This window comes from Asterias amurensis, chromosome 5 (genome assembly GCF_032118995.1).
Source record: "Asterias amurensis chromosome 5, ASM3211899v1".
In the NCBI taxonomy this organism is placed as follows: Eukaryota; Metazoa; Echinodermata; class Asteroidea; order Forcipulatida; family Asteriidae; genus Asterias; species Asterias amurensis.
The window spans coordinates 8,474,467-8,501,046 of record NC_092652.1 but is presented as its reverse complement, the minus strand read 5'-3'; the positions used below and the strand labels follow the sequence as shown (position 1 = coordinate 8,501,046).

Below are 26,580 nucleotides of genomic sequence, written 5' to 3'. Positions count from 1 at the left end.
TTGCGCTTGAAAATGTGTATAAGGCTATAGCCTTGTGTACTTTTCTCCTGAAAAAGTGTACTGTGTACTTTTCTCTTGAAAATGTGTACAAGGCTATAGCCTTGTGTACTTTGCACTTGAAAATGTGTACAAGGCTATAGCCTTGTGTACTTTTCTCCTGAAAATGTGTACAAGGCTATAGCCTTGTGTACTTTGCGCTTGAAAATGTGTACAAGGCTATAGCCTTGTGTACTTTGCGCTTGAAAATGTGTACAAGGCTATAGCCTTGTGTACTTTTCTCCTGAAAATGTGTACTGTGTACTTTTCTCTTGAAAATGTGTACTGTGTACTTTGCACTTGAAAATGTATACAAGGCTATAGCCTTGTGTACTTTGCGCTTGAAAATGTGTACAAGGCTATAGCCTTGTGTACTTTGCACTTGAAAATGTGTACAAGGCTATAGCCTTGTGTACTTTTCTCTTGAAAATATGTACAAGGCTATAGCCTTGTGTACTTTGCGCTTGAAAATGTGTACAAGGCTATAGCCTTATGTACTTTGCGCTTGAAAATGTGTACTTCTCTCTTGAAAATATGTACAAGGCTATAGCCTTGTGTACTTTTCTCCTGAAAATGTGTACAAGGCTATAGCCTTGTGTACTTTGCGCTTGAAAATGTGTATAAGGCTATAGCCTTGTGTACTTTGCGCTTGAAAATGTGTATAAGGCTATAGCCTTGTGTACTTCTCTCTTGAAAATATGTACAAGGCTATAGCCTTGTGTACTTTTCTCCTGAAAATGTGTACAAGGCCTTGTGTACTTTGCGCTTGAAAATGTGTATAAGGCTATAGCCTTGTGAACTTTTCTCCTGAAAAAGTGTACTGTGTACTTTTCTCTTGAAAATGTGTACAAGGCTATAGCCTTGTGTACTTTTCTCCTGAAAATGTGTACAAGGCTTGTGTACTTTGCGCTTGAAAATGTGTACAAGGCTATAGCCTTGTGTACTTTGCGCTTGAAAATGTGTACAAGGCTATAGCCTTGTGTACATCTCTCTTGAAAATATGTACAAGGCCTTGTGTACTTTTCTCCTGAAAATGTGTACAAGGCTATAGCCTTGTATACTTTGCGCGTGAAAATGTGTACAATGCTATAGCCTTGTGTACTATGCGCTTGAAAATGTGTACAAGCCTTGTGTACATCTCTCTTGAAAATATGTACAAGGCTATAGCCTTGTGTACTTTTCTCCTGAGAATGTGTACAAGGCTATAGCCTTGTGTACTTTTCTCCTGAAAATGAGTACAAGGCTATAGCCTTGTGTACTTTTCTCCTGAAAATTTGACTTCTCTTTTGAAAATATATACATACTTTTATACAAAATATATGCGTACTTTTCTCTTGAAACTGTGTATAAGGCTATGTACTTTTCTCCTAAAAATGTTTACAAGGCCTTGTTAACTTTGCGCATGAAAATGTGTGTACTTTTCTGTTATAAAGTGTACAATGCGCTTGAAAATGTGTACAAGACTGTGTCCTTTTCTCCTGAAAAAGTGTACAAGGCTACATGTATATATAGCCTTGTGTACTTTGCACTGGAAAATGAATACAAGGCTTATAGCCTCATGTACTTTGCGCTTGAAAATTGTGTACTTTGCGCCTGAAAATGTGTACAAGGTTATAGCCTTGTGTACTTTTCTCCTGAAAAAGTGTACAAGGCTCTAGCATTGTGCACGTTGCACTTGAAAATGTGTACAAAGTGTTCCTTTTGCGCCAAAATGTGACAAGGCCATGTATACTTTCTTAATGCTTACTCCTTGTAATGTTGGCTTAAATTTACATGAAACATCAAAAGGAATGAGCAGTAAGACTAACCCCTTGAAATGTAGGCTAAAATTATATGGAAAATCAAACGGAATGAGCAGCAAGGATTACCCCTTGTAATGTTGGCTAAAATTACATGAAACGTCAAACGGAGTGGGCAGTAAGACTTACCCCTTGATAGTTGGCTTAAATTACATGAAACAACAAAAGGAATGAGTAGCAAGGCTTACCCCTTGTAATGTTGGCTAAAATGACATAAAACATCAACAGGAACAAGCAGCATGGCTTGAAGCAAAACCACATAAAACTGAAATCGAACAATAATAAATACAATTAAACAGAAAGAGGTCACAAGAAAGGTTAACTGACACTAATCTTTATTTTCTTCGCTGCTATTTACAAAAGAATGATACATGCAACACCTTAAAGCCAGATACAAAGAAACGAAGTGACATGATCGTGTAAACAAACCCCCATAAATAAAAAAGGGTCCATCAACTCAGAATCATCACATTTAAAACATTTGGTGCGTGTAGCAAGAATTTCATTTATCATAAAAAGGGGGCGCAGCTATCGCTGTTAATGGAAGATCCTTACAACTGTACAAGAACAAATTAACTCCAGAATCCTGATCAACAAACCCGCTCTGATGGCCTTTAGGGAGATGGGCGACACCAAACGTCAAAAAAACACCTAAATTTGTACAGGAAATAAAACATATAAATTACAACTCTTATCATCCTTCATCCTCTGTCCAATTATATAAAACAAAAAGCCACAAAAACCATTTTCAAGTGGGCAATAATGACATGTACTTATTTACAAGATTTACTATGAAGGTTTTTATAAAACATTTAACGATCACCTCTTAATCTATAAACGCTTGCTCACAATGAAAGACAACACACGAACATAAAGCTGCCTCTGTCCAAATCAATCACTTTTTCCCCCCCCCCCCCAAAAAAAAAAAAAATAAAAAAATTATTTTGATTGCAACCACAATTTTAAACACGAAAAATGTACAAATATCTCTTACTACATGTAATACTCTCTGCGATTCATAATAATAATCAAAAAGCTGTATTTAAAAAACAATCTGATTTATCCTTAATATCTCTAAAATGAAACTTTGGCCGAGCCGCGGAGCAAATTAAGTTATTCAACAAGAAAGATTTGCCAACACAGAAACAGTCCTAGTGGAAATTAAAAAATAAACAGAAATATAAAACAAAACACCCTGTTTACCATATAATGCAATTTGTACCAGTTTTAGAAGCCTTGGATAGGATGGCCAGGCGTACCCTGATGGTCAAATAAGAAGAAGTGTTTTTGCCTTAAATACTAAATAGTAAAATACACCTGCCAAATAGTTTTGATAACTTTAATGCAGAGCTGTCGACAACAGCTAGCAAACGAGAAGATTTTGTACAAAAACAGTCAGGGAGAATTAGTTGACGTTAAAGGGGAAAAGGTCTTCACAAGCCAGGAGATTTTCAAATTGGTTTATCAGAACATGGAAATATTTGGGGGGTTTTCAGGGAACTTTCTGCAGAATCAGGGAGAGTTGTTCTTCTAGTGGTACTTAGTGGTAGGTTTATTCAGGAAGAGTACAACGACTAACCCAAATATGGATGGGCAGTTTCCCTCAAATGAAAAATAACATTCATTGAGCTGTAAATATGGGAATCTAAGCTAGTGAAAATCCTGTACACACTGAATGGCCAGTAACGTTCCCATGAATATCCTTCGCAAGCTTGTACCATGATCTTAACTTTACAATTTAATGTGCCAAATCGTTCTCAGAATGTACGAATTTCGAAGGCTGCTCTGTATTTGCAGGTTACAGTGTTGTAATCTTTTTTGTACAGGGCTTTGCGTTTTGCGTGGCTGATGCAGCGAAATAAAGGCAATCAAAGGCCCATGTCACACGAGGCAATTTATAGGCAACCCGTTCCAGGCAATCTCCAAGAAGAAGGAGCATTTTCATATGATTTTTCACATATCTTTTTTAGGGATGGTAAGACACCGCTTGTATAAAGTTATTCATGTGCTATTAAAAGTGATCTTGTAGCCTGCACTTAGGTTGGTTGCCTCCAAGCTGCCTGTAAAAGTTGCCTGATGTGACAGGTCCCTCAGACTCTAAACAAGGTCTAAAATTACACCCTTCACAATCACTTAGGATGTAAAATACATGTCATAAAAACACACAAAGAAAAACCACTTTTTAACAGTACAGAGTTTCCTTCTTCACATGGAATTAAAGCACAGATTGTCACCATCAAAATAAGGCTAGACACCTCCTATGGTAACTGGTTAAATGACCAAATATATAAAATGAGAAAACAAATACACAAAGTATAAATAGACACAGCTGCATAGTAGCAAAGGCGAAATGACCAGTAGTTAGGTATTTTTTTGTCGCTTCACTGAAAAACAGTTGGATATTTTGGCCTTTTTAACTTTAAAACAGTCAGGTTTTTTACCGTTTTACTTTTAAACAATAACATGTATTACTCTGATTGTCAATATTTTAATGGAGGTTCGAGTGTAGCTTGAAAGGGTATATTTTTTCTTACAGAATAAATCTGATTCTCAATTTCATTGGAATTTAATTTGTACTTTTTTTGGGCAACTTTAAGACTATTACGCTTTGACACCAACTTTTTGTACATATTACAATAACCAATAGTGTTAATTCAATTCACTTAATTGATAAAAATTGATCAATGAACTGGGCACAATTTCACACTTCTGCTTACCGCCGAATTATGCACATACGATTATCATTCTCCGCTTACTGTGCAAGCACCGAATTGCTCCGCTAGCTGTGTAAGCAAAGAATGCCTAGTAACAAGGAGTGGAAATACGCTTGACGCAAGTTTGGTATTCTTACATCCGTAAGCACCAATTCTTTGCATTTTGCTTACAGTAAGCGAGAAGCAAGAAGTTTACTTCAATTTGAGATGTCAGTTTATATACAATGTTTGATCAAACATTCATTTACAAGGAGACAGTGTCGTCTACAATAAACGATGCTGCCATTTTGAAATCTCGTTTTAAATTTCTTCGCATCTAAGTTTGACCATACGTCCAGAACGTTAAATACCATTAGTCAAAACCTCCTATAGGATAAATAATTTATTTCATGTCTTTGCAATTCTATTTATAATTTATTTCGCTCATATAAACATTTTGTTGAGCAGTTTTGTTTTGGCCAAGTTTCCCATTTGTGAGTGGGGGTTAATAGTACATGTAGATTAGCAGGAGCTGCCTACATTTGTATCTTGCATTCAGTACAACAATCAGGGAGATCATCATAAGGGTGTTTCTATAACAGGGACATTTACAAATTTGTTCATCAGAACATGGGAAGATTGGTTTTTAGTTTCAGGGAACTTTCTGCAGAATCAGGGAAGCCAGTCAGAAGCCATTCACCCGCTAACCAACGTGTAGCCAGGAATCACACCCAAGTTACTACACAACCTGGGAAGCGGCAGCCGCGGGATCACCAGTCAGTTTCCATTGTGGTTTATACTATGTGATACCTGTAACAACTCTCTCTCTATCGCTTCAAAGTCTGACCTTATAATACTTCTTGCAGATTCAGTTAACCCACAAATGTCGTCCGTCTTCCGGTAGCTATTAACTCTCACAACCAAATGCAGACATAGAGAGCTAGGTGACGGCACACTGGTACATTCCCTGACTGCTCCCACTTGATGCAAAAATTTACGAGCGAGAATTTAGTCCCTCTTTAAGAATCCGTCCTCTCCCACTCAGATGAAAAAACTCAGAGATATCATCCTGACCTGTTTATTTCCATCGATGATGCACTCCCCGTCTCAGTGTAGAAATTAAGAAGTTTGAGTCTGTCATGATGTAACTATCTACTCCCGCTAGACAAGGCAGATGGAGAGTTAGGCGACGGCACACTGGTCTGTTTCTCTGACTGTGCTCGCTTTATGTACAGATTCAAAAGCTTGGTCTGAAAATACAATCATACATGTAGATGGGATTTAAGGCATTACATGGTGAGGTATCAATGTATATTTGGTTTGTGGTAGCACCATGTGTGTACATGTATCTACATGTACTTGTTGGGTAGACTATGTTCTTTTGAGAACTTGTCTTGTTACATACATTCTACTACCCTGGAGTTGGAATTCAGGATACTTCTCAGTTCTGAAACGAACTACCCTGCTTTTTAACTACTACATGTACCTGGGGAGAAGGTAAGAATCGTCCATGACTACTACTTTCACTTGGTGGATCGAGGGGACTTCTCATTATTAAATTCACTACTGCGCTGTGAGTTTGTTAATTGGTTTCAACGTTCCGAGTGTGAGACATGTTGCTGGATATGTGGCAGAGGAAACCTACCCCCCAATAGTTCCCATACTGTAACACATTCTTCCCTTCTTGTTAAAAAACATCCAGCCCCCCCCCCCCCTGAAAACCTCTAAAGAATTTCCTGAGATACCCAGAATACAATAAAGACAAAAAGGAAGGGGGTACACCACGCCAAATGAATCATTCCTACAAGATTTCTAATTCTCTGGAGAGACTACATAGGTACCAGACCTTCACCCCACAGCCGGTTAGGGGCTGATTGCATTAATATCCATCCTACCTTACTGCCAGACAGACTACCCAGATGGTCCTTCAGTCTCTCACCGATGACTGTGTGTATAGCAACTAGACAGAAGACGCTGGCTTTACGTACACTACTCTCATTATGGTCGTAGGACTGTTAAAGGAATCAAATATCAAAGTTATCGTCAAAGATTTATGAAGTATTAATAACAATATACATGTAGTCTTATGTGTGATTTGAGGCATTGCCTGGGGAGGTATCAATATGTATTTGGTTTGCGGTAACACCATGTGTATATCTACTTGCCAGGTAGAGTTTGTTCTTTAGAGAATTCGAAATCGGAGTGTTCGGGAGACTTCTCAGTTCTGAAGAAAACTGTCCTGCTTTTTAACTACCTACATGTAGGCGGAATAGAAAATTGGCTGGGACTACTACTTTAGCCTATACATGTAGGATCGTTATTAACTACACTACCGCAGAGTAAGTTCTTAAATTGGTCTCAATGTTTCGACTAGCTTGCTCTAGTCATCGTCAGGAGAATGAAGAGATAATGTAAGAGAGAAGTGGGCCTATTTATAGGGGTTCAGTCAATCACCGCTCTGATTGGTTCTCCTGAAAGGAGAGCTGTGGTTGGTTGGCTCAGGGCTATTGTGAGGGTTGTCCATATACTGTACATGTAGTCTTACATAGCAAACATACAACTAAGGTACATGTACATGTACCCAGAGCGTTTGAACAAACAGATACTTTTAAAGAAAGGTTTTAAAAAAAATTGAATTATGAGATCTATTTATATGCATACATGTATGTAGATCTATTTATAAGGGTTTATGAGGCGGATTACATGTAAGTAGCCACTGCCAGGAACAACGGGACAAAATCCCCTCTCTTAGCGATTACTGCACTGCAATTCACAACAGCTTTACAACCTAGGATGCCCGGGCTTAGTCACTGTAGCTCACAAGGCCAAAGAAACATATCAATAAGGGTGCTTGCTACTGTATGTGATCTGATTATAAATGCATTGACAGTAACACATACCTTCAGTAAAACTGGAACCACCTCTGAAACAATTTCTTCCAGCTCCATTCCTGGCATAAGCTCCAGAACCTAATTGTGAAATTTAAAACATTAGTCCGTTGAATATCTTGCTAAACATCCCCAACAAAGAATACTGATTATTGCAGATTCCATTTGACTGATGATCAATACGCAGCAGTATGGTACCTAGACTGACTTACCTTGGTAAGCATCTTGATTGCAGCCTGATTGATTGGATAGTCTGCTGTCTGTATGATGGGACATAATACTCGGACACACTGCTCTGGGGCAATGGAGTGCGCTAGAGTGGCTGAAGTCTCCTCAGCTGCACGTACAACCTGAAGAAAAAGAGAGAGAAAAAAGGCCTGTATTAACTATCCCTGAACAGTGTTTGTATCAGGCCATGTTGACCTCAGTATTGTACATAATAATATGAAACATTTATATAGCGCTCTACGGAGAACAGAGCGCTTTACATGAGACTATGACAACAAAACAAAAGAAAAACAAACAAACTAGGATGGGTGGGGAAAAAGAAATGTCTTGAGGAGGCTTTTGAATACAGGCAACGAGATCGCCTCTCTCAGACCCGCGGGGAGCTCATTCCATAGGCGAGGGGCAGCTATGGAGAATGAGCTATCCCCAGCTTTCCGTCTAGTTCTAGGAACGGAAAGCCGGGTCTGATCAGCTGATGAGCGGAGTCGTTGCCTGTATTCATCAGCAGTATTGGAGTTTTGGGAATGAACAAGTTCAACCAGATATGATGGAGATTGGGTGTGGAGGATTTTGTATACATGAGTGAAAATTTTGAAGTTGATACGTTCTTTAACAGGGAGCCAATGCAGCGATGCGATCAGGCCGGCAGAAGGCTGGTCACGGCCACACGCAAATACTAGCCGAGCGGCCTTGTTTTGTAGACGCTGGAGTCGAGCGAGGTCATTTTCGCGGGCACCTACCAAAAGAGAGTTGGCATAGTCAAGACGGGACAAGACCAGACTTCTGACGGCATGATGGCAAGCACTTTGTGTAATAAACCGGCGAATACGCCATAGATTACGTATGTGGAAATTAACAGTTTTACATACAGAGCTAATGTGATGAGACATATTCAGAGAACAATCAAGCGAGACTCCTAGGTTCTTAACAGATGTGGAAGCAGGAATTGTAAAGTCGGCCAATATTAGTTCAAGATTAGGGAGAGTGGATAAAACATGACTGTTCGCAAAAACAATAAACTCCGTCTTTCCCTGGTTCAGCTGAAGCATGTTTTGAGCCATCCATTTGTTGATGGCAAGCACACATGATGATAATTTGCTGAGTACACGCTGACGATCACCTTCAGACTTAGGGTCAAACTCAGCATAAAGCTGAATATCATCAGCGTATTCATGAAATGAGATACCATGTTGACGAATGATCTCGCCAATGGGATTGGTGTACAAAATGAAAGCCAACGGACCTACTATGGACCCCTGAGGTATGGAATAGGTAAAGATATGATGTCTTGAGAAATCGCCTTTTATCGAAACTTTGGTGGTACGGTTTTTGATATAAGTGCTGAACCAAGTATTGACCGTACTGCTTATTCCAAATTGAGTATGAAGTCTCTGGAGGAGAATGTCGTGGTCAACCGTGTCAAAGGCGGCAGACATGTCAAGCAACACCAAGAGAACAGCTTTACTTTTATCAAGGGAACGAAGAATGTCATTTTTCACCCGAAGGAGGGCAGTCTCAGTGCTATGAAAGCGCTTATAAGCAGACTGGAACTGTTCCCCTAGTGTGTAGCTGTCCACATGGTTAATTACTTGACATGTTGCCACCTTCTCTATGACCTTGGACAAAAAGGGTACATTGGCTACAGGACGGTAACTCTTAAGATCATTACGGTCAAGAGAACTCTTCTTAAGTACAGGAGTAATTACAGAGTGTTTAAGATTGGACGGGAATATACCAGATGAGAGGGAAGCATTAACAATCTTTGTGATAACCGGGAGAAGAGTGGATAGATTGTTTTTAACCAACCAGGATGGTAAGGTGTCCAGTGAGCAAGATTTGTTTGAAAGACGCATGATAATTTGTTTAACGGCGTCACAAGTAAGCTGCTCAAATTCTGGCATACAAAAGACAGTGGAAGTCTGTTTAGGAACAGTGACATTGGTATCAGGGTGTGAACTGACATTGGAGCGTATGGTATCAACCTTGTCCTTGAAAAATGACAGAAAGTTGTCAGCAAGCTTTGTGTTAGATTCACATTCAGGTAAAACTTGAGCAGTCTTGTTAAGAAGAACATTAATTATGGCATACATATCTTTGATATTACAATTGGTACATTTATCAGAAAAGTACATAATCTTAGAATCAGTGATCAGTTTGTTAACATGTTCCTTTTGAGAACGGAAGGCTTGTTCGTCAAACGCTGAGTTGCTCTTTTTCCATTTCCGTTCAAGCCGACGTCGAACACGCCTTTCAGTATGGATGGAGTTGTTGTACCATGGGAGTTTGGGTTTGACGGTACGTTCTCTGGTCACAAAGGGACAAACTTCGTCAAGGACGGTAGAAGTTATTGAACAGTAAGACTCTGTGAGAATGTTAGGGTTGGTACTATCCGGAAAGACTGTGAACCGGTCATGAAGAAGCTCTGCAAAGCGCTCGTGGTCCATCCTGCCATACTCACGAAATGTAGTTGAGATCTTCAGTGGTGGAGGCTTGGCACACAAGATGGTACATTTCACTACGTGGTGATCAGAGTGAAGCAAGGGGTCAACTTGAACTTCGTGGATTAGATCTTCATCATCACGAGACATAACTAGGTCCAGGGTATGCCCATGCTTGTGTGTTGGGCCGTTGACGTGCTGAGTAAAACCTGCATTGGAAACGATCTTGGCGAACTTATTGGAGTCCCGGTTATCAAGTGAGTCAACATGAACATTGAAATCACCTAGTATGGCAGTTTTGTAAGGAGTGACCAACTTCTCGTCGAGAAAGGTTTCAAGCTCGTCCAAAAATTCAGATGTTTTCAGCCCATTTGCACGTGACGGAGGTGGACGATATATGCCGATAAGTTGGATGGAGTTGTTGAGAGTAACGATGCAATGTTCAAAGTTAATGGATGAAAAATCGGATGGAGTAGAGCATAGTTGAAGAGATTTCTTGTACACAATGCCAATTCCTCCACCGTAGGTCTTACCGCCACGAGGAAAATTGATAAAGCTGTAACCAGGGGGTGTAAACTCACCAATTACAACCATGTCGTCATCGGATAACCAGGTTTCAGTCAGTAGCATTATATCAACATCAAACAATATAATGTGGTCCAATAAGGTGGTGGTTTTGTTGCGAACGGAGTTCGCATTCCAGAGATGTATGGATAGACTGGAAAATGGCTTGCCGAGGGAAATTGGTCGCAAGTTAGAAAGATTACTGGTATGGGATTTTCGTGTATTGACAGGTCGAGGGACACGGCAATTCTTGATCTTTTTGAACATATGAGTTCCTGCACGTCGACTTCTTACGTGACGAGCAATGCCCAGTTCCTTCATAGTGTTATAGGACTTGTCAGATATGGGGGTTCTACTCACGCGTAAGTCAAGTAGCTGTTGTTTAGTGTAGCGATGCACAGTAGCAGACACAATGGGAGGTCTGTTGTCGATTGACTGCTGAACCGAAACCGCATTGTTCGAAGCCATTGTTAAGATGTTGTGCTGGCAACCACTATGGCTACTGGTAAGCCTACTCACATTTTGGATTCGATGTCCGAAATTTCTTTCCAAACTGTGTACTTCCAGAGAAGATCCCATGCTCCAAACTGCTTCAGGATGAAGGACGACATACTCAAGAAAACGTTGATATAAAATCAACGATACAACAAGACGGATTCCGGTAAACCGGAGAAAAAGTGGGAGCAACATTTCTCCCGAGGCCGCAGCTAATAACAGCGCCTAACTTGACCCGTAGAAATCCAGACAAGCAGTGAGCTACATGTAGCTCACGTGAGAACCAATAGTAAACTAGTGATTGGTTAGTGGTGTACGACAGGTATGCACACTGAAGTTGAAGTGCAAATGAAGTCACGCCCCATCTCTGGGACCATATAAACACTTTCAGATTAACGTTTGCTAAACATATTCTAAAACCAATTTTATTAAGCCTATAAGCAGTCCTTTTCTGTTTACCTACATGTAGTAGTTACCCTTACCACGATTAATTTCATAAGCACAGCTAAACACAAGCCAAGCTTAAAAAGGATTAGATTAGAATAATCCTAATCCAGGACTAAAACCAGGTACCCATGATGAAGAGTGTGACGCCTTACCTCTGACTGGGCATCTTTGTGAGCTTCCAGTATCTTCAGTATCGTCAGCTCAGCATAGTCCTTGAATCTATCAGGTTGGTTCCGTAAGATCTCTCTCAACACGCGCAGGGCCATTGCTCTAATAGAAGCCTGAAAGGTCAAAGAAAACAGAGTCAACAGTGATACTAACTCTCAATTCCCTTGAACTAGCATCAACCTAACTTTCACTAAAACAGACCCCCAAATTAAAATCTTTTATGGACAAAATGTTACTGATGGTGATTTTTCAAACACCATTTACAAGTATTTCCATGTGTGCCACAAATAATGAATTTCTTTAACGTTTTACAGGCAAATTGTTTTCTGGACAGCTGTTGATAAGGTTGGATAATATCGGGCCCCAACAACAAACTCATTTGCATCTTTCAACTAACCACTTTTAATCAAGATTATTTTCTGCATCAGGGATAAAGACAATAATATTTTTGTTATCGTTATGTGAATTAAGCACTGTATACTCAGTACTTTCCTCAAGTTCTGTGAAAAAGAATTCCACAGGCAAAGTCAACGAACTGTTGGTAACCTTGAAAAGTACTCACTGGTACATTGTACCTGATTTAATGGTAACGGGCTCATTATCATCTTCCACTGTGTCGAGTTTCTAAAACACCCACTCTCATGTTATCTGTTTGGTTGTTTTGCCCATTGTCTAATCACTGACCAATGACAAAAACAAGTATTGGTTATGTCTGCAAAAACAAACCCCACTGTGTCAGAACAGAGACAATCTCAGTCAAACTTTCAGCAATGACTATGGCATAAAGAATGAAAATGCCTCTTTGTTAAACCCTACGTACCTCCACATCACCCAGTGTTTCCAGCATAAGGAGTAATACAGTCTTGAAGTGGTTGTCCCACATCGCAACACTCTCGGATCTAGTCAACTTGATGAGCTGCATCATGGCTGTCCGTCTCTCCTCAAACCTTCAACAACAAAACAAGGAAAAGTCACAATCGTTTCAGACAAGCGTTCCAGCGACGCGCTGAACCAAACTCTGAATTAAGTACATGAAAATGTTGACGTCTTAAACAGTTAGGAGCGACTGGACACGCTACATGTAGAAGTCGAACGATTAACTGTTCTAGTTGTACTAAATAGCTCTCAAGTGCCTTTGTTTCAGAAGTCCAACTTGTCATGAGCCGAGCCAATGTAATGTAATGTCTAGTTCGCCTGTCTGAAACCAAAATGTTTTTGTATCGACCTAGAGTCGCCCCTAATCTATTTGGTTCAGTGCGTCTTTGGAGCCCCTGTCTGAACCGGGTGTAACTAACTTATCTTACATGTATATGATGTACATGTAGTTCATCACTGATTATTGCCAACCGGACCCCTGTATTTTAGAGCACAACGGCTGACTTGTATGTAGCTGTTCATATGGCATGTATGGTGTAGGGTTGAATAGGCTTTATAGGTTATTTAATCACAATTTTTCTGATCGGTTGTCTCTTACCTTTGATTGTGATTTGATAATTCTGTTAGCAGAGGAACTAGGATGTCCACATGGTCACCTGTTAGCAATAAGAAGAAAAAAAAAAGGTGTAATTTATAAGAGACATCAAGAGAATGCTAAGTGACAGAACATGATGAAGTCCTTCCTCTAAAGAAGTGAACTTTTAAAATCACTTTAGCTCGCAAGCCTGAGGAAACCTGTAATCAAGATTGCTTACTATATGTGAACCAGAAACACAGGAGTAAACTACTACAAGCGTTCTGGACCTATGACTTAATGTCCAATCCCAAGGACAAAGCAAAGTGTCTTGCTCAAAGACACACATGCCAAGACCGGGACTCGAACCAACACTCTGCTAATCAGAAACACCAGAATTTAGGTAAGTGTGCCTGACTGCGACACATCATGCCTTTGAACCAAAAAACACATCCCAAGTCTGACACCATCATATGAACTAATCTTTCCTACAGGTTCTTACCTTCAGCCAGTATGTCATCATCATACGCACCGTCAGTGACTGTCAGTCTAGTATCTGATATACCCTGCTCAACAAGGAACAAATAATGCATTCAAAATGAAATGGTTGTTAAAAGCAATTCATCAAAATTGATAAATGTATTTAAAATAGAAACAAATTATTTTAGTACATTAACATAACTTAAACCATAATGAATTAGTATTATTAATGGCTTTGAAAACAACCCGTAAAAGTGGCAACATATTTCATAATTTATATTATTGATTACAATAGATGAGTCGTGAAGGTGTGAATTAATGAGTAAAACCCACCACCAACCCAAAATGCAATTTATGGTTAACTGGAAGAAAAAAAAAATCTGCCATCAAAACCCCTCAAACAAAAAATTTTGCTCTTTTGAAAAACTAGAAAAAAGATTGTTGTACAACTAAACTCAAAATTTGATTCTCATGAGAAAATATATAAAAAAATATAAAAAATAATATTGAAAGGTTTGCAGTATAACACCATGAAAACTATAATAAAAAAAAACATCTAGGGGCAATACAATGTTTTAGTGAAATTACACTGGTGTTATTGCCCATTTCGCATTACACTTTCCTTGTACAATTTTAATGCATTGATTTTTAGTTTTGTTTTAACCAATCTACAATCGGCTGCACACTCATCAACAAATGTGCTCAAGCGACGGTGACAGCTCTCGCATTTAAAGAGGAAGGGAAACGTACATGTATCACAAAATTAAATTTGATATTTCCCTTGCTCTTAAAGATTTTATGCCACAAGATGAGAAATTAATGCATCAAAATGTTCAGGAAAAAAAATCACACAGTACTGTGGAGTGTAACTATCCACACAACACAATCTATGCATCTAGCTACATGTACACGTACTACGTGTTGGCCGGGTGTTAGAGCAGACAGATCCACAGTGGCAAGGCATGTTTCTAATCAAGCGACTCTACAAATCTACTAGGCATACCAGGGAAGCTTCTGGGTAACATTCATAGTTTTGTACGATCGCGTTTTCGTCACCGGCAAATACTGAATAATGTTTAGGTACATAGGATTTGAAACATTGCATGACGGGAGCATAAATAGGTGAGGGTTGCGGTAGCACCATGTGTAAATCTCTTTTGAGTAATGTTGGTTCTGAAGAAAAAAATTGGTGGGCGACAACTAAACGTTTTTGATCAGTGTGCTCAGATTATCTTCTTAATTGTGATCATTCTCCTGTAGATGATCAGAGCATGATTGAAACGTTGACTTGTCACCCACTGGTTTTTCAGCACAAACAAGACTCAAGAGAGATTTTCAAATGGTGCTGCCTAATTATCTGTTCTAAGAACCAAGGTAAAAATCGCTGTTTGTCCGAAACATGACGCTGTCCTTAAAGGGAGGGTACATGTAGTCCTTTGACATTACTCCCCCCCCCCCCCCCCCCTAAAAAAAAGGTAAGAAGCACTGCAGCTGTTGATAATGTATCAAATTTTGAGAAACGATTTTCTTGAAAGGAAGGTGGTTTTATAGAGAGGGATTCATAAACATTGAAACAGTTTTGGCATGAAACTGTACGAGGCGCTCAGCAAGGTCGACCGGATATGAATGAATACATGTACTTAGTTTTTTGGTTCAGTTCTTTAGACGCCAAATCAAATTGTTGAAAACTACAGCAAGCCTGCAATCTACTCGGAGTATTTCAACACATCAGGAACGTGCATGGGACTCATCAGGGGTGCAAATAATACACTAAAATAACAACTGTGTGCATTCACTACAATCAGACTACGGAAACTGTATTAGGTGAATTGGGCATTCAACTGAACATAACAGGAATGGGGAAGGTTATTTAAACCTTAAAAAAATTATGAAAAAAACTGAACAAATAAAAAAAATGGTGCAAGTGTTATTTGACTGTGTTGCAAGTGTTGTTTCTTATAGAAAGGTTTGTGGTAACACCATGTAATGACTTTCTCTAATGAGTTGGGGTGGTTCTAAAAAGAACCGTTGGTTTCAACTCGACATTTCGATCAGTAGCCTTGGCATCAGAGTCCAGCTTTCTCCAGAAGACGATCAGAGCATACTGATCGTCTTCTGGAGAAAGCTGGACTCTGATGCCAAGGCTCCACAGCAAGTTTCACCACGCATCACCGAGCTCCATTTCCCGTCTCTATTTCCCGCCTTCATGCATCACCAATCCACCTCCACAGTACTTAAGCAGCATGCAGCATCAGAGGCCAGCCTTCTCCACAAGACGATCAGAGCATACTGATCGAAACGTCGAGTTGAAACCAACGGTTCTTTTCAGAACCACCCCAACTCATTAGAGATAGTCATTACATGGTGTTACCGCAAACCTTTCTATATCGTTTTCCACCATGCAAAGTTTCAAATCCTACTTAGGTTGTTTGTGTTAATTTATCTCTGTCCATGAAAACCCATTTTGATTTTTTACACTACCTGTAGCAGTTTGAAAAGTGAACTTTTGTTTTGCTCGAAATGTCTTTTGATTGACTTTTGTATTATGAGTATAAAATGATGATGAAAGGAAAAAGAAAAAGTTGATTGAACTAAGGAAGAAAGAGATTTTGATGATGTTTTGGATTGAAATTTGAACATTCAGTGGTGGGATTTAAAAAAATCTTTAAAATAAGAAGGATTTGGGCTTTGCCCTTGGTTTGAAGTATTTTTGAAAATCCTTACAAAAGTATGGGAATAATAGTCCCAAATTATAATTGGACGCATTTGGTGCCCCCACCCCCCCCCCCCCAAAAAAACACAAGATATTGGCAAAATGGCGAGGCCGTCAATATTAGGCTAGATAGATAGCTCAGTTGGTAGAGAGCCCGCACATTAATCCGGAGGTTACACGTTCAAATCCTGTTCTAATCAATATTTCTTTGATCACTCGACATTGAAGTAAATGTGTATCTGAAAGCTGTACATCAACACAAAGAAGACACTAAATAATCATACATGTAGACACCACACTAGTGTTTCTTCACTCTCGTTGTGGCCACATAAGGATTTTGTCCTCAAGAATTTTTAAGTACAGCCGTTCTCTTGAAAAGGTTTTGGTGGGCCACTGTGTAGAATGTATGGCCACTAATACAAGTGTTGTGTATTAGTTTTATATTAAGTGTTCCTAATGATGAGGGGAGTTTGTTGTCTTTACAAAACAAAATGAATTTAGGGACATCTTAGAAGTAAACAAGACACAGTAAAGAACTCGTTAGTTTTTAAGGAATAAGTTGCCAGTTGCCCCTAAAGAAATAACCAGGAACTGATGAGACATTTGCATAAACTAAATAAAGCAAAAAAACCTTGCCAATGAGTGGTGTGTTGTTTGTTTTTCAATTCTATGACTGTTGTTAGTTTGGCTAGGTTAAGAACAAAAAGTTAAAATAAGAAATCCCCAAAAGAAAACAAACCAACTTAACGAAAAAATCTGCAGTAATAAATTTATATACAGTTTTCCTTTAAATGAACTTGTGGAAGACAGGACAACAAAATGAAACGTAAAATGTTGTGCCTTCTTCTGGATAAAGAAAGAAAAAGAAAAAGGAATAAAACAAAACTGCGAACAGAATGAAACGAATAACAGAAATAAAGAAAAAAGCAAGGGGGGTACTAACATTATCCTGGTAGATGGATGGATTATAGGAGTTGTGTGTAACGGAAGAAGGGGATGGTGTAGTGGCTGGGGGCGTTTTGGCAATGCTCTGCTGCTGCTGCTGCTGCTGCTGGTATGCATGGATAAAGACGGAACCGTTACGAGCCGGCGAAAACTCAGGATATGCCTTCACCTTGCCCTGGGGACTATCCACCCTAACATCCGTCATGGAACTTGTGATTCCGCTATCGGCCGATACCTCATCACTGTCCACACGGTGTCCCTCCTTCATGAAGGCGTCCAGGTCGTCGCGGCTGCTGTACGTGAAGCTCTGTATCTCGGCCGTCGTGCGCCGCAGCGAGTCGTAGATGTCCTCTGAGTTCATGTTCTCCGTGTCGAACTCCGGGGGTCCGTTGCTGGCATAGCTGCCCCGTGGGGAGGAGTCCGTGGAGCGAGGGGAAGCTTTGTAGGGCGATCGCGGCGAGGCCTTACGCTGGAGCTCCACGGCTATACTCTGCATTGACATTAGACAAATACAAATTATTTCATATATGTGTTAATGTTTGCATAGGGGATAAAGAATAAAATTCCCTTTTAACCCTTACACCGATATGTATTAAGTACTGTATACTCTAAACTCAGGAAAGTACTGAATAGACATCAGTGTAAGGGTAGAAACGAACTTACATTTCATACACTCCGACTGCAAAACTGTGACTTACATGTACAGATTTTTCTGTGCATATTTGTTATTTAACATGTACTTTGAACTGACAGTGTGGAAAATACATTGGTAGGATTAGGACAGAAACTTTCAAATTTTGGTTCGAATTACAGATTCAGTTGAAGCGATCCAAGATTGATGCAATGAATGTGGTGTTATATTCAAAGAGTGGGGAAAGGTACACAATGGTATTAATATCAAATGTAAAGGTTAAAGAGACACATTGCCTTTGGATTGGGGCGTTTTGGGCTTTAAAAAGTGTACGTTTTGAAAATAATATGTAGAATATATAATGATTCACCAAAAATTTCCCTCAAAATTTCCCTTGAAATTTTTGTGTGTTTTGTGTGTTTTGTGTGTGATTTTATGACAGAACACAGTCCGCTACATTGTGGAACCGCAAAATGGCAGACTACATGAACGTTCCCCTGGTTGTATTTCAAGAGGCACGTTTAAGTTTGTTTACTCACTACTCACTAATTACAAACCACTCCGGTATTTTGATGCATGAGCAACTCTTGAAAAAAGACGAGGAGCAATTCCAGACACCTTAAAATATTTTGAAATAATTTGAAGGCAATGTGCTTCTTTAAGGAGGGTGGATGTTTGGGAACAAACCTGTGCTGTAACCGCGATGAAAGTGACGCTCTCTAAAAGGTAGATGACATTTCCATTGATATTTCCAGACAGTGTACACCATTGTTTAAGAGAGAATTACTACAACTTTACTAAGAAACTAATGGCAATAAAGGAAACTACCTCAAAAGCGCCTGGTCAATATTATTACCAAAATGTACACAGCGATAAATGTACTTACAGCATTTCAGTTATTTACAAAATATGCAGATAATTTTAAGAATACTATTTCTTTGCATTTCACACTACTACCCCTTTTGTGTTGCTAAGCAGTTAGTATACACTAAGGCAATGAGGTCATTAGTGGAGGTCTATGCAACCCTCCCCCCCCCCCCCCACCAACCCCCTCCCAGGACTGTGAGTTGACCAGACATGCCAGAAGAGGAACCTATTTCCGAAGCCGATTGAAGGAAAACTTTGCGGGGCCTATTGTTCAATTACGTACAAGACCCCACAAGGGCACCTTATACATGTACGTGTAAGATGATGTTTGTTTATGCAGTAAATCAAGAAGTTTTTTGTTTTGTTTTGGATTTGATTATACTTTTTGGGCGACGTCTCTTTTGGTTTTGTTTGCAAAAGCGAAGCGGGGATGTCCTCACTCTTTCAAAACACCAAGATCCGTTTTGTTTAAAGGCAGTAGACACTATTGGTAATTACTCAAAATAATTATTATCATAAAACCTTACTTGGTAACGAGTAATGGGGAGAGAATGATAGTATGGGAACGGCTCCCTTGTGGGAAACGGCTCCCTTGTGGGAAACGGCTCCCTCGGAAGTGGAGCTCAAATTTTCACAGATTTGATATTTTATGTATATTGAGATACACCAACTGTGAACACTAGTCTTTGACAATTACCAATAGTGTCTACTGTCTTTAAGTCCTTGGTTTCAACGAGACGACAACCCTAAAGAACATACCAGGTTAATGCCAAACCTCCATACAGGGTGTTGATGACGTCGACATGTCCATTCCCCAACCCTGTCCCTTCAAGCTTCTCTTCCACAAACGCATTCCTTAGCCAATGGTGTACACTGCCTTACAATGGATATGTCACTCTACCACTGTTAGACATTAGTGAGGCGTGCAATTCAATTCACTACACAAACATACATGTAATGGGATTAATGTGTGCAATGTTAAATGACTACATGTACTACATGTACGAGTGTTACACCTTACAACTAAAAAAAAAAAATAATAACTAAGATCATTAAAACAAAAATACTGAAAACTCAAATTATAAACATCAACTACATAAAGTACACATACATGTACGTGTCACTACATGTACACAACAACTCTACATTTCATTTCCATGGGCACAAATAACAGGCATGATATTGATATTTTGGTCATTGGCAACATTTGATCAAACACAAAAGCTGACTTACATACATATCAAAGGTGTCAGTGTCAGTGGTATGAAATTGTCAAAACATTGAATCTCACTTAAGGGCCTGGATGTAACCACAACAAATGTTTCGATTTGATACAAAAGCGTTTTTTTTTTAAATGTTATTGAATTGGCAAAAATGACTTTATATCTTAATTTAAGCCTCTGACGAAGGTCCGGTCTGGAAAAAGACCATTTAATATAAAACAAGTAGGGGAAATGCCGTTATCTTTCATTCCAAACTGGGCCTTCGTCAGAAGGTAGTTGTGCAGTATAAATATCATGCCTGTAAAATGTCCTTTTAATTAGTGCTAGTGTTAAGTGTGATTGTGAATACATGCATAACTACATGTAACTACATGTAGACCTACTTTGTGCACACTATTGGAGTTAGTTACTCATGTTAAATACATCTAACACATTGCTACCATTTAAAACTTAACATGTCTACAAACTGCAAAAACATAATGATTGTTATGGGCACTTTTCTCAGCCAGGGTTTTGGCCTGATGCATTGTACACACATTCACTCGGATGGGAGGATTACCCAAAAAAAGGAGATGGTATGATTTAGGTATAAATAGAAGAATAAGGTAGAGATGTGTGAACATTTCAGGACAGGTCTGCAGTTTCACAAAGAGTAAAAAGTGGCAAAGAGTAAAAAGGGAAGTGATCGTAGAAAAATCCTGACAATCCTGAATTGAAAAGGACAAAAACTAATTGAACTAATTTGTTTCATTTTAAATTAGAAATTGAAACTTTGCTTGGTGGAAGTTAAAGACAGTGAACACTTATTGGCCATTGCCAAAGACCAGTCTTCTCACTTTGTGAATCTCAACATATGCAAAAAAAAACAACAAACCTGTGAAAAATTTAGCTCAATTGGTCATCAAAGTTGATAATAATGAAGGAAAAAACACCCCTGTCACACGAAGTTGTGTGCTTTCATATGCTTGATTTCGAGACGTCAAATTCTAAATCTGAGGTCTCGAAATCAAACTTGTGGTAAACTACTTCTTTCTCGAAAACTACATTACTTCAGAAGGAGTCGTTTCTCACAATGGTTTATACCGTCAACAGCTCCCCATTACTTGCTCCCCATTACTTGTTTCAAAAAAAGGTTTTAGGCCAACAATTATTATGAGTAATTACCAATGTTGTCACTGCCTTTAAATACATGTAAGGTGAGGTTTGTAACATGTGTTAACAGAGAAGACAATCAGATCATACAGATCGAAAAATGTTGAGCTGTCAACCACATTCTTCTCTACTCAAAAGAGATTTACACATGGTGCTACCGTACACCTCACCTAATTGTTTAATTTTAAGGGGTTTTCCTCCGACTATTTTAAGTCATCATAAAAAGAGAACTGGAACTAACACGAGGAACAAGACTTTCCATCTTTCATTCCAAGTGGGTGCCTTTCAAAAAGTTTGAAGGCAAAAAAAAATAAATAAATAAAAAAAAAAAGGAGATTCACAACAAAAGTATTCCAGAAATCAGGAAAAACTCATTACAAAGCAATTCTTTTCTAGAACTGGTCTCTGTGGTCCTTCAAAATGTTCCTGTGGAACGCTCTGGTTAATAAAAATGGAACCACCCTTTTCCCAGGAAAAGTGATTATTCACTAATACATGTAACACTAAAAGTCTGGGTTTGTCAGGAAAAGGGATTGGTAAGGAGTAACTGAAATGCTAATGAGTAAAAAACAGGTGTCAATGAAAGACATTTTAAAGGGGAAGGCATACATAGAATGATTGGAAAATTGATTTACAAATGTAGAGTGCATCATGGAATGATTAATGATGTAATGGTGAAGAGTGAAGGAAACTGCTGCAGAATGGAGGAAACTGCTGCAGAAATGGAGCAATTTGCTGTAGAATGAAGAAAACTTCTGCAGAATAGAGGAAGTTGCTGATGAATAGAGAAAATGCTGATGAATGAAGGAAACTGTTGATGGACAAAACTGCTGCAGAATGGAGAAAAAACTACGCAGAACGGAGAAATTTGCTGCAGAATGGAGGAAAATGCTGTGAAGGAGGAAAATGCTGATGATTGAAGGAAACTGGTAATGGAAAAAACTGCTGCAGAATGGAGAAAAACTGCCACAGAACGGAGAAATTTGCTGCAGAATGGAGGAAAATGCTGATGAATGGAGGAAAGTGCTGTGATGGAGGAAAATGCTGATGAATGAAGGAAACTGGTGATGGAAAACAACCTGCTGCAGAATGGACAAAACTGCCGCAGAATGAATAAAATTGCTGCAGAACTTCTGCAGAATAGAGGAATTAGCTGATGATTGGAGGAAACTTATGAAGAATGGATGGAAACAAGTAAAGGTAGGAAGGAAAGACTGGAAGGAAACATTGACAGGAATCAATGGGAGAGCTGGACAAGGAAAAAAACACATTGAACTTCCCACATCTAAATCAAAAAAAAATTACTTTCAACTGCAAAAGGGAAATAATGGAAGTTGTCAGGGTGGCAAGATATATATATATACACAAAGGGTGGAAGGTAACGGTGATGTTAATCATACATCAGGTAACCAGTCTGCAAACGCTGGGAAATGCATTAAGAGCAGTACAAAAAAGGGCTTGCAAAAAAAACGGGAACCGGTTTGTGTTTTTTCTAGCTAGTCATGCGTTTAAAAAATCTGGCACCCCGACACCAATTATCACCACCACCGCATACCCCATGCACAGATTTACCTCGTTTTCATTGACCGTAGCGTTGCGAAGGTGATTATGTAAGAGCTTGGTGGCACCGTCCTAGAGAAGGGGTTTCGAGAGAAAGGCACGGTATATGAAGCATGCGGGTAGACCCAGAGTGGGGTAAAAACATTTCTGAAGATTATCCAATACACACCAACAAAAACAAGATTTAAGAATCCCTACACAAAAACCTGTAAAAATAGAGGTCAAACATATAGACAGGGTTTTGATAAATGTCTTATGAGTAGTGGTCTACGTCTAAGTGAGGCTGCGTAGAGCTTGAAACGTTATCACTGCAGAATCGGTGAAGTTTACAACTTCATTTGAAATATCTACAGGGTCTAACGGCTCTACAATTCTCAGTAATAGTACCTAAATCTAGAGATCATAGCAAACTATGTTGCAAAGCAATAGGGGAAATGATAATGGGAAAAAAACAAATCTCTACTGAGATGTGATAATTGAAAGGGTACTTTTTGTAATAAGTTTCAACAAACTTTCTTTGGCTAATGAAGTTGTTTAGAAACACTTGTTTGAGGGGAAAAAAAAAGTATTATTCCGAAATAAATTTGCATCAATTAGAGCACACTTATAGGATTATTTTTGAAAAACATCAAACAAATTGAATGAGAGATAATTGTACCAGACAATAAAAAACAAAAAAATCAATTTACAACTTTGGGGAAAAAATATCACACAAACATCATGTATGCCACCATCACAAAAAAACAACAAAGGGTTACTTCACGTTCAGGAAAAAATTCGGGAAAAATATCCAAGATATAAAATATCCCAGACATTTCAACAATGTTATTATTGTTCTCATCTGCAATGTAATTCATGACACAAAGTTTGAGACAAAAATCATTCCTATCGAAGGAGAAGAAAAAGACAGGTCAAAAACAGAAGAGTCCAAACAAGAAGGAAATTGGATGAAATGCAGAGAGAAAATAAAATACAAAAAACAACTGTCGTGATTTGCAAATGAAAAAACAAGCACCAACTAAAAAGTGGGAGAAGTGCGAGTGGTTTGTGCAAGGAAGTACGAATGAACAGATTTGCTGCAGCGAAGGAAATAAACAAAAGGAGTGAGGAATTTGAAATTGCCAAAATAAATTACAATTTTATCAATAGTGGTGAAGACTAATTTTAAGTGTCCTGGTTAACATGTAATTAAAGTTGGTTTTACTGCCGGAATTCAGTCAATAACAGAGATTCCAAAGCTAAAGGGGAATTTTTTTTTTTAATCTTTAGTTCGGTGCACATTTTTAAATGAAAAGTTAATTTACCCCCCCGAGTAAAAGACAGATAATATCGTTAACAGCTTTAATGGAAGAGCGCACCAGGAGCTTATTGGACCAAAGTGTGGTATATTGTGAGAATTCAACAAACTTCATTGAATAAAACATCAACACTGACAGTAGATTAAGGGGGGGGGGGGTTGGTACAAATGCCAAACAGCAGAGAAAAACTGTCAGGGTTTGCAGAAGAAGTTGTTGATATAATAATTTTAATTTGATCTGCTTGGACGGTGCTTGTGTCTGAAGACGAAAGATTCATGCTGTTGAAGTGATTATAAGCACGATTTTAAAAGTCTCAACAACTTGATGCATGACAGTTATTTTTTTTTTCTCTTCACTTTAAAACCATTTACATAAACGAGAAGTTACATTAATGGTAATTGTTGTATTTAAAAATATTTTAAATACGTGGAATTGTGGGGCAAGATTTATTCTTAAATATTGTTCCAGCGTTTGGTACTCGCTGTCACCTGGCTAAACATGAGGCCAGAGATGCGTTTGGTACTCGCTGTCACCTGGCTAAACATGAGGCCAGAGATGCGTTTGGTACTCGCTGTCACCTGGCTAAACATAAGACCAGAGATGCGTTTGGTACTCGCTGTCACCTGGCTAAACATAAGACCAGAGATGCTTTGGTACTCGCTGTCACCCGGCTAAACATGAGACCAGAGATGTGTTTGGTACTCGCTGTCACCTGGCTAAACATAAGACCAGAGATGCTTTGGTACTCGCTGTCACCTGGCTAAACATGGATGGATTTGACATTCGTGTGAAGAAGGAAAAAAAAGAAATTTGTTGCTGTTTTCTCAACAAATACACACTGTATTCAGCTGACACTAATAGATGTGACTTTTTGGGTATAATTTTTGATCTTTTTGCCTATAAACCAGCATTACCTATACATGTACATGTAGATGACAACAAATCTATGACCCTACACTGAAACTAAAAGATAATAACGTATGTTCACCTTCAGGTAAATATTGTTTTTACTTTCTATTGCGTTCAGAAATGGAAATTTTTGGGAGGCCCTTATTAACACACCGAATTTGTAAGACTTATTTTTTTCTTCAAGAATGAAGTAAATCTTGATTGAGTGATGTGTAGTCCAAGATGCAAAGCTACTCACTACAAACTGTATTGAGGACAGACTGTCAAAGTTGGCAAGCAGCAAGCGAGGGAATAGGCAAGCAAATTTCAAAAATAAAAATACATACAATACCTGATAACAACTGTCTTATAAAAAGAAACAAAAAAACGTAAAAAAAAAACATAACGAAAAACAAAACAATCTAATGATCTAAACAAAAACATAAAAATCTATTTTTGTTTTCATTCACATGCAATGAAGTTGGGATGCAAAACCAGACATGAATTGGTTCTATCTACCTAAAAAAAACAAAAAAAAACAAAAAAAAAAAAACATCATAAATATTTATACACTAGGAGTTTCTGGGTAAACTGGGTTTAATAGGGTTTGTCCTGTGGGTTTTACATTGACCTACTGGGCTCTACCGGGTATTACTGGGGTTCAACTGGGTACCTGGAATGTCTTGGGTAGCACAGACAGCATTGAACTGAACTCAGGCGTGTTGAGCTCAAACAGCGAAATCAAAACTGACTGTGAAGCCTGTAACAAAAAAGAGAGAATTTACAAATCTTGACCTCAAACTCAGCTTATGTGCGTACTTGTACTTCAAACCTCTGGTACATGTACAACATGCGTGTTTGTTATTGTTGTTATTATATATTTCTGGTAATGAACGAATAATAACAATAATAACAATAATAACAATACAAACTGTGGGGGCTAATCATCCTTACTCGCAGGTAACGGCTGAATTGCAAAGGACGCGACTACAGCGTGTTCGAGAAGCTGACATGCTTTGGCTGCCAGCAAAATCAACCCATTATGACCACGGAGCACAGCACAGATCGAGAGTGTTTGATATTTCCAGAGGGAGGAAAAGCGGATGGTCTGGAAAACCCTTGTGGCACAGCAGAGAACCAACGCACAACTCAACTCACATACATGTATGACCCTGGCCGGGTATCGAACCGGGGTCAACTTGGTGAGAGGCAAGCGCTTTACGCACAGCCAACCATGCCAGAAAAGATGCATTATAAGTGAACTTAATCATTGTAGCTTGCAAGTCTAAAGAAACCTTTAAACAAGCATGACAAGGGTGCTTGCTAATGTATGTGAACCAAAAACACCAGGGTTAACCACTACTCTGAATAAGTGTTCTAGATTCTGTAACGGGCACCGCCAATCCTAGACCACATGAATCTATGGCTTAATGTCCGATCTGAAGGACATGGCAGTTATGGTAAAGTATCTTGTGAAAGGACACACTTCCCACGAGCAGGGCCCAACTTATTAGCTCTGCTTACCGCCGAAATCTGCACCTATAATCACCATTCTCCGCTTATTGTGCAAGCACCAAATTTCTGCGCTAGCTGTGGAAGCAAAGAATTCCTATAGAC

General features: G+C 38.9%; 1 protein-coding gene across 9 annotated transcripts in view; it reads right to left on the bottom strand.

Annotated features, from left to right (window-relative positions):
* Nucleotides 1-2,157: 2,157 nt before the first annotated feature.
* Nucleotides 2,158-26,580, bottom strand: part of LOC139937683 (CLIP-associating protein 1-like) — a 101,868-nt gene continuing 77,445 nt past the window's right edge. For 6 of the 9 annotated variants that reach the window (XM_071932941.1, XM_071932948.1, XM_071932944.1 and 3 more), the window contains 11 exons: nucleotides 25,637-25,723; nucleotides 22,790-22,849; nucleotides 17,343-17,834; nucleotides 13,709-13,772; nucleotides 13,231-13,288; nucleotides 12,577-12,703; nucleotides 11,741-11,869; nucleotides 7,629-7,766; nucleotides 7,429-7,497; nucleotides 6,424-6,540; nucleotides 2,158-5,778 (listed from right to left, as the gene is read on the bottom strand). In XM_071932941.1, the coding sequence (XP_071789042.1) occupies nucleotides 5,677-5,778; nucleotides 6,424-6,540; nucleotides 7,429-7,497; nucleotides 7,629-7,766; nucleotides 11,741-11,869; nucleotides 12,577-12,703; nucleotides 13,231-13,288; nucleotides 13,709-13,772; nucleotides 17,343-17,834; nucleotides 22,790-22,849; nucleotides 25,637-25,723 (1,443 nt within the window). In that variant the 3' untranslated portion in view covers nucleotides 2,158-5,676. The remainder of the gene's footprint in view (nucleotides 5,779-6,423; nucleotides 6,541-7,428; nucleotides 7,498-7,628; nucleotides 7,767-11,740; nucleotides 11,870-12,576; nucleotides 12,704-13,230; nucleotides 13,289-13,708; nucleotides 13,773-17,342; nucleotides 17,835-22,789; nucleotides 22,850-25,636; nucleotides 25,724-26,580) is intronic. The other 3 variants (XM_071932949.1, XM_071932950.1, XM_071932945.1) reach the window with 3 other exon arrangements.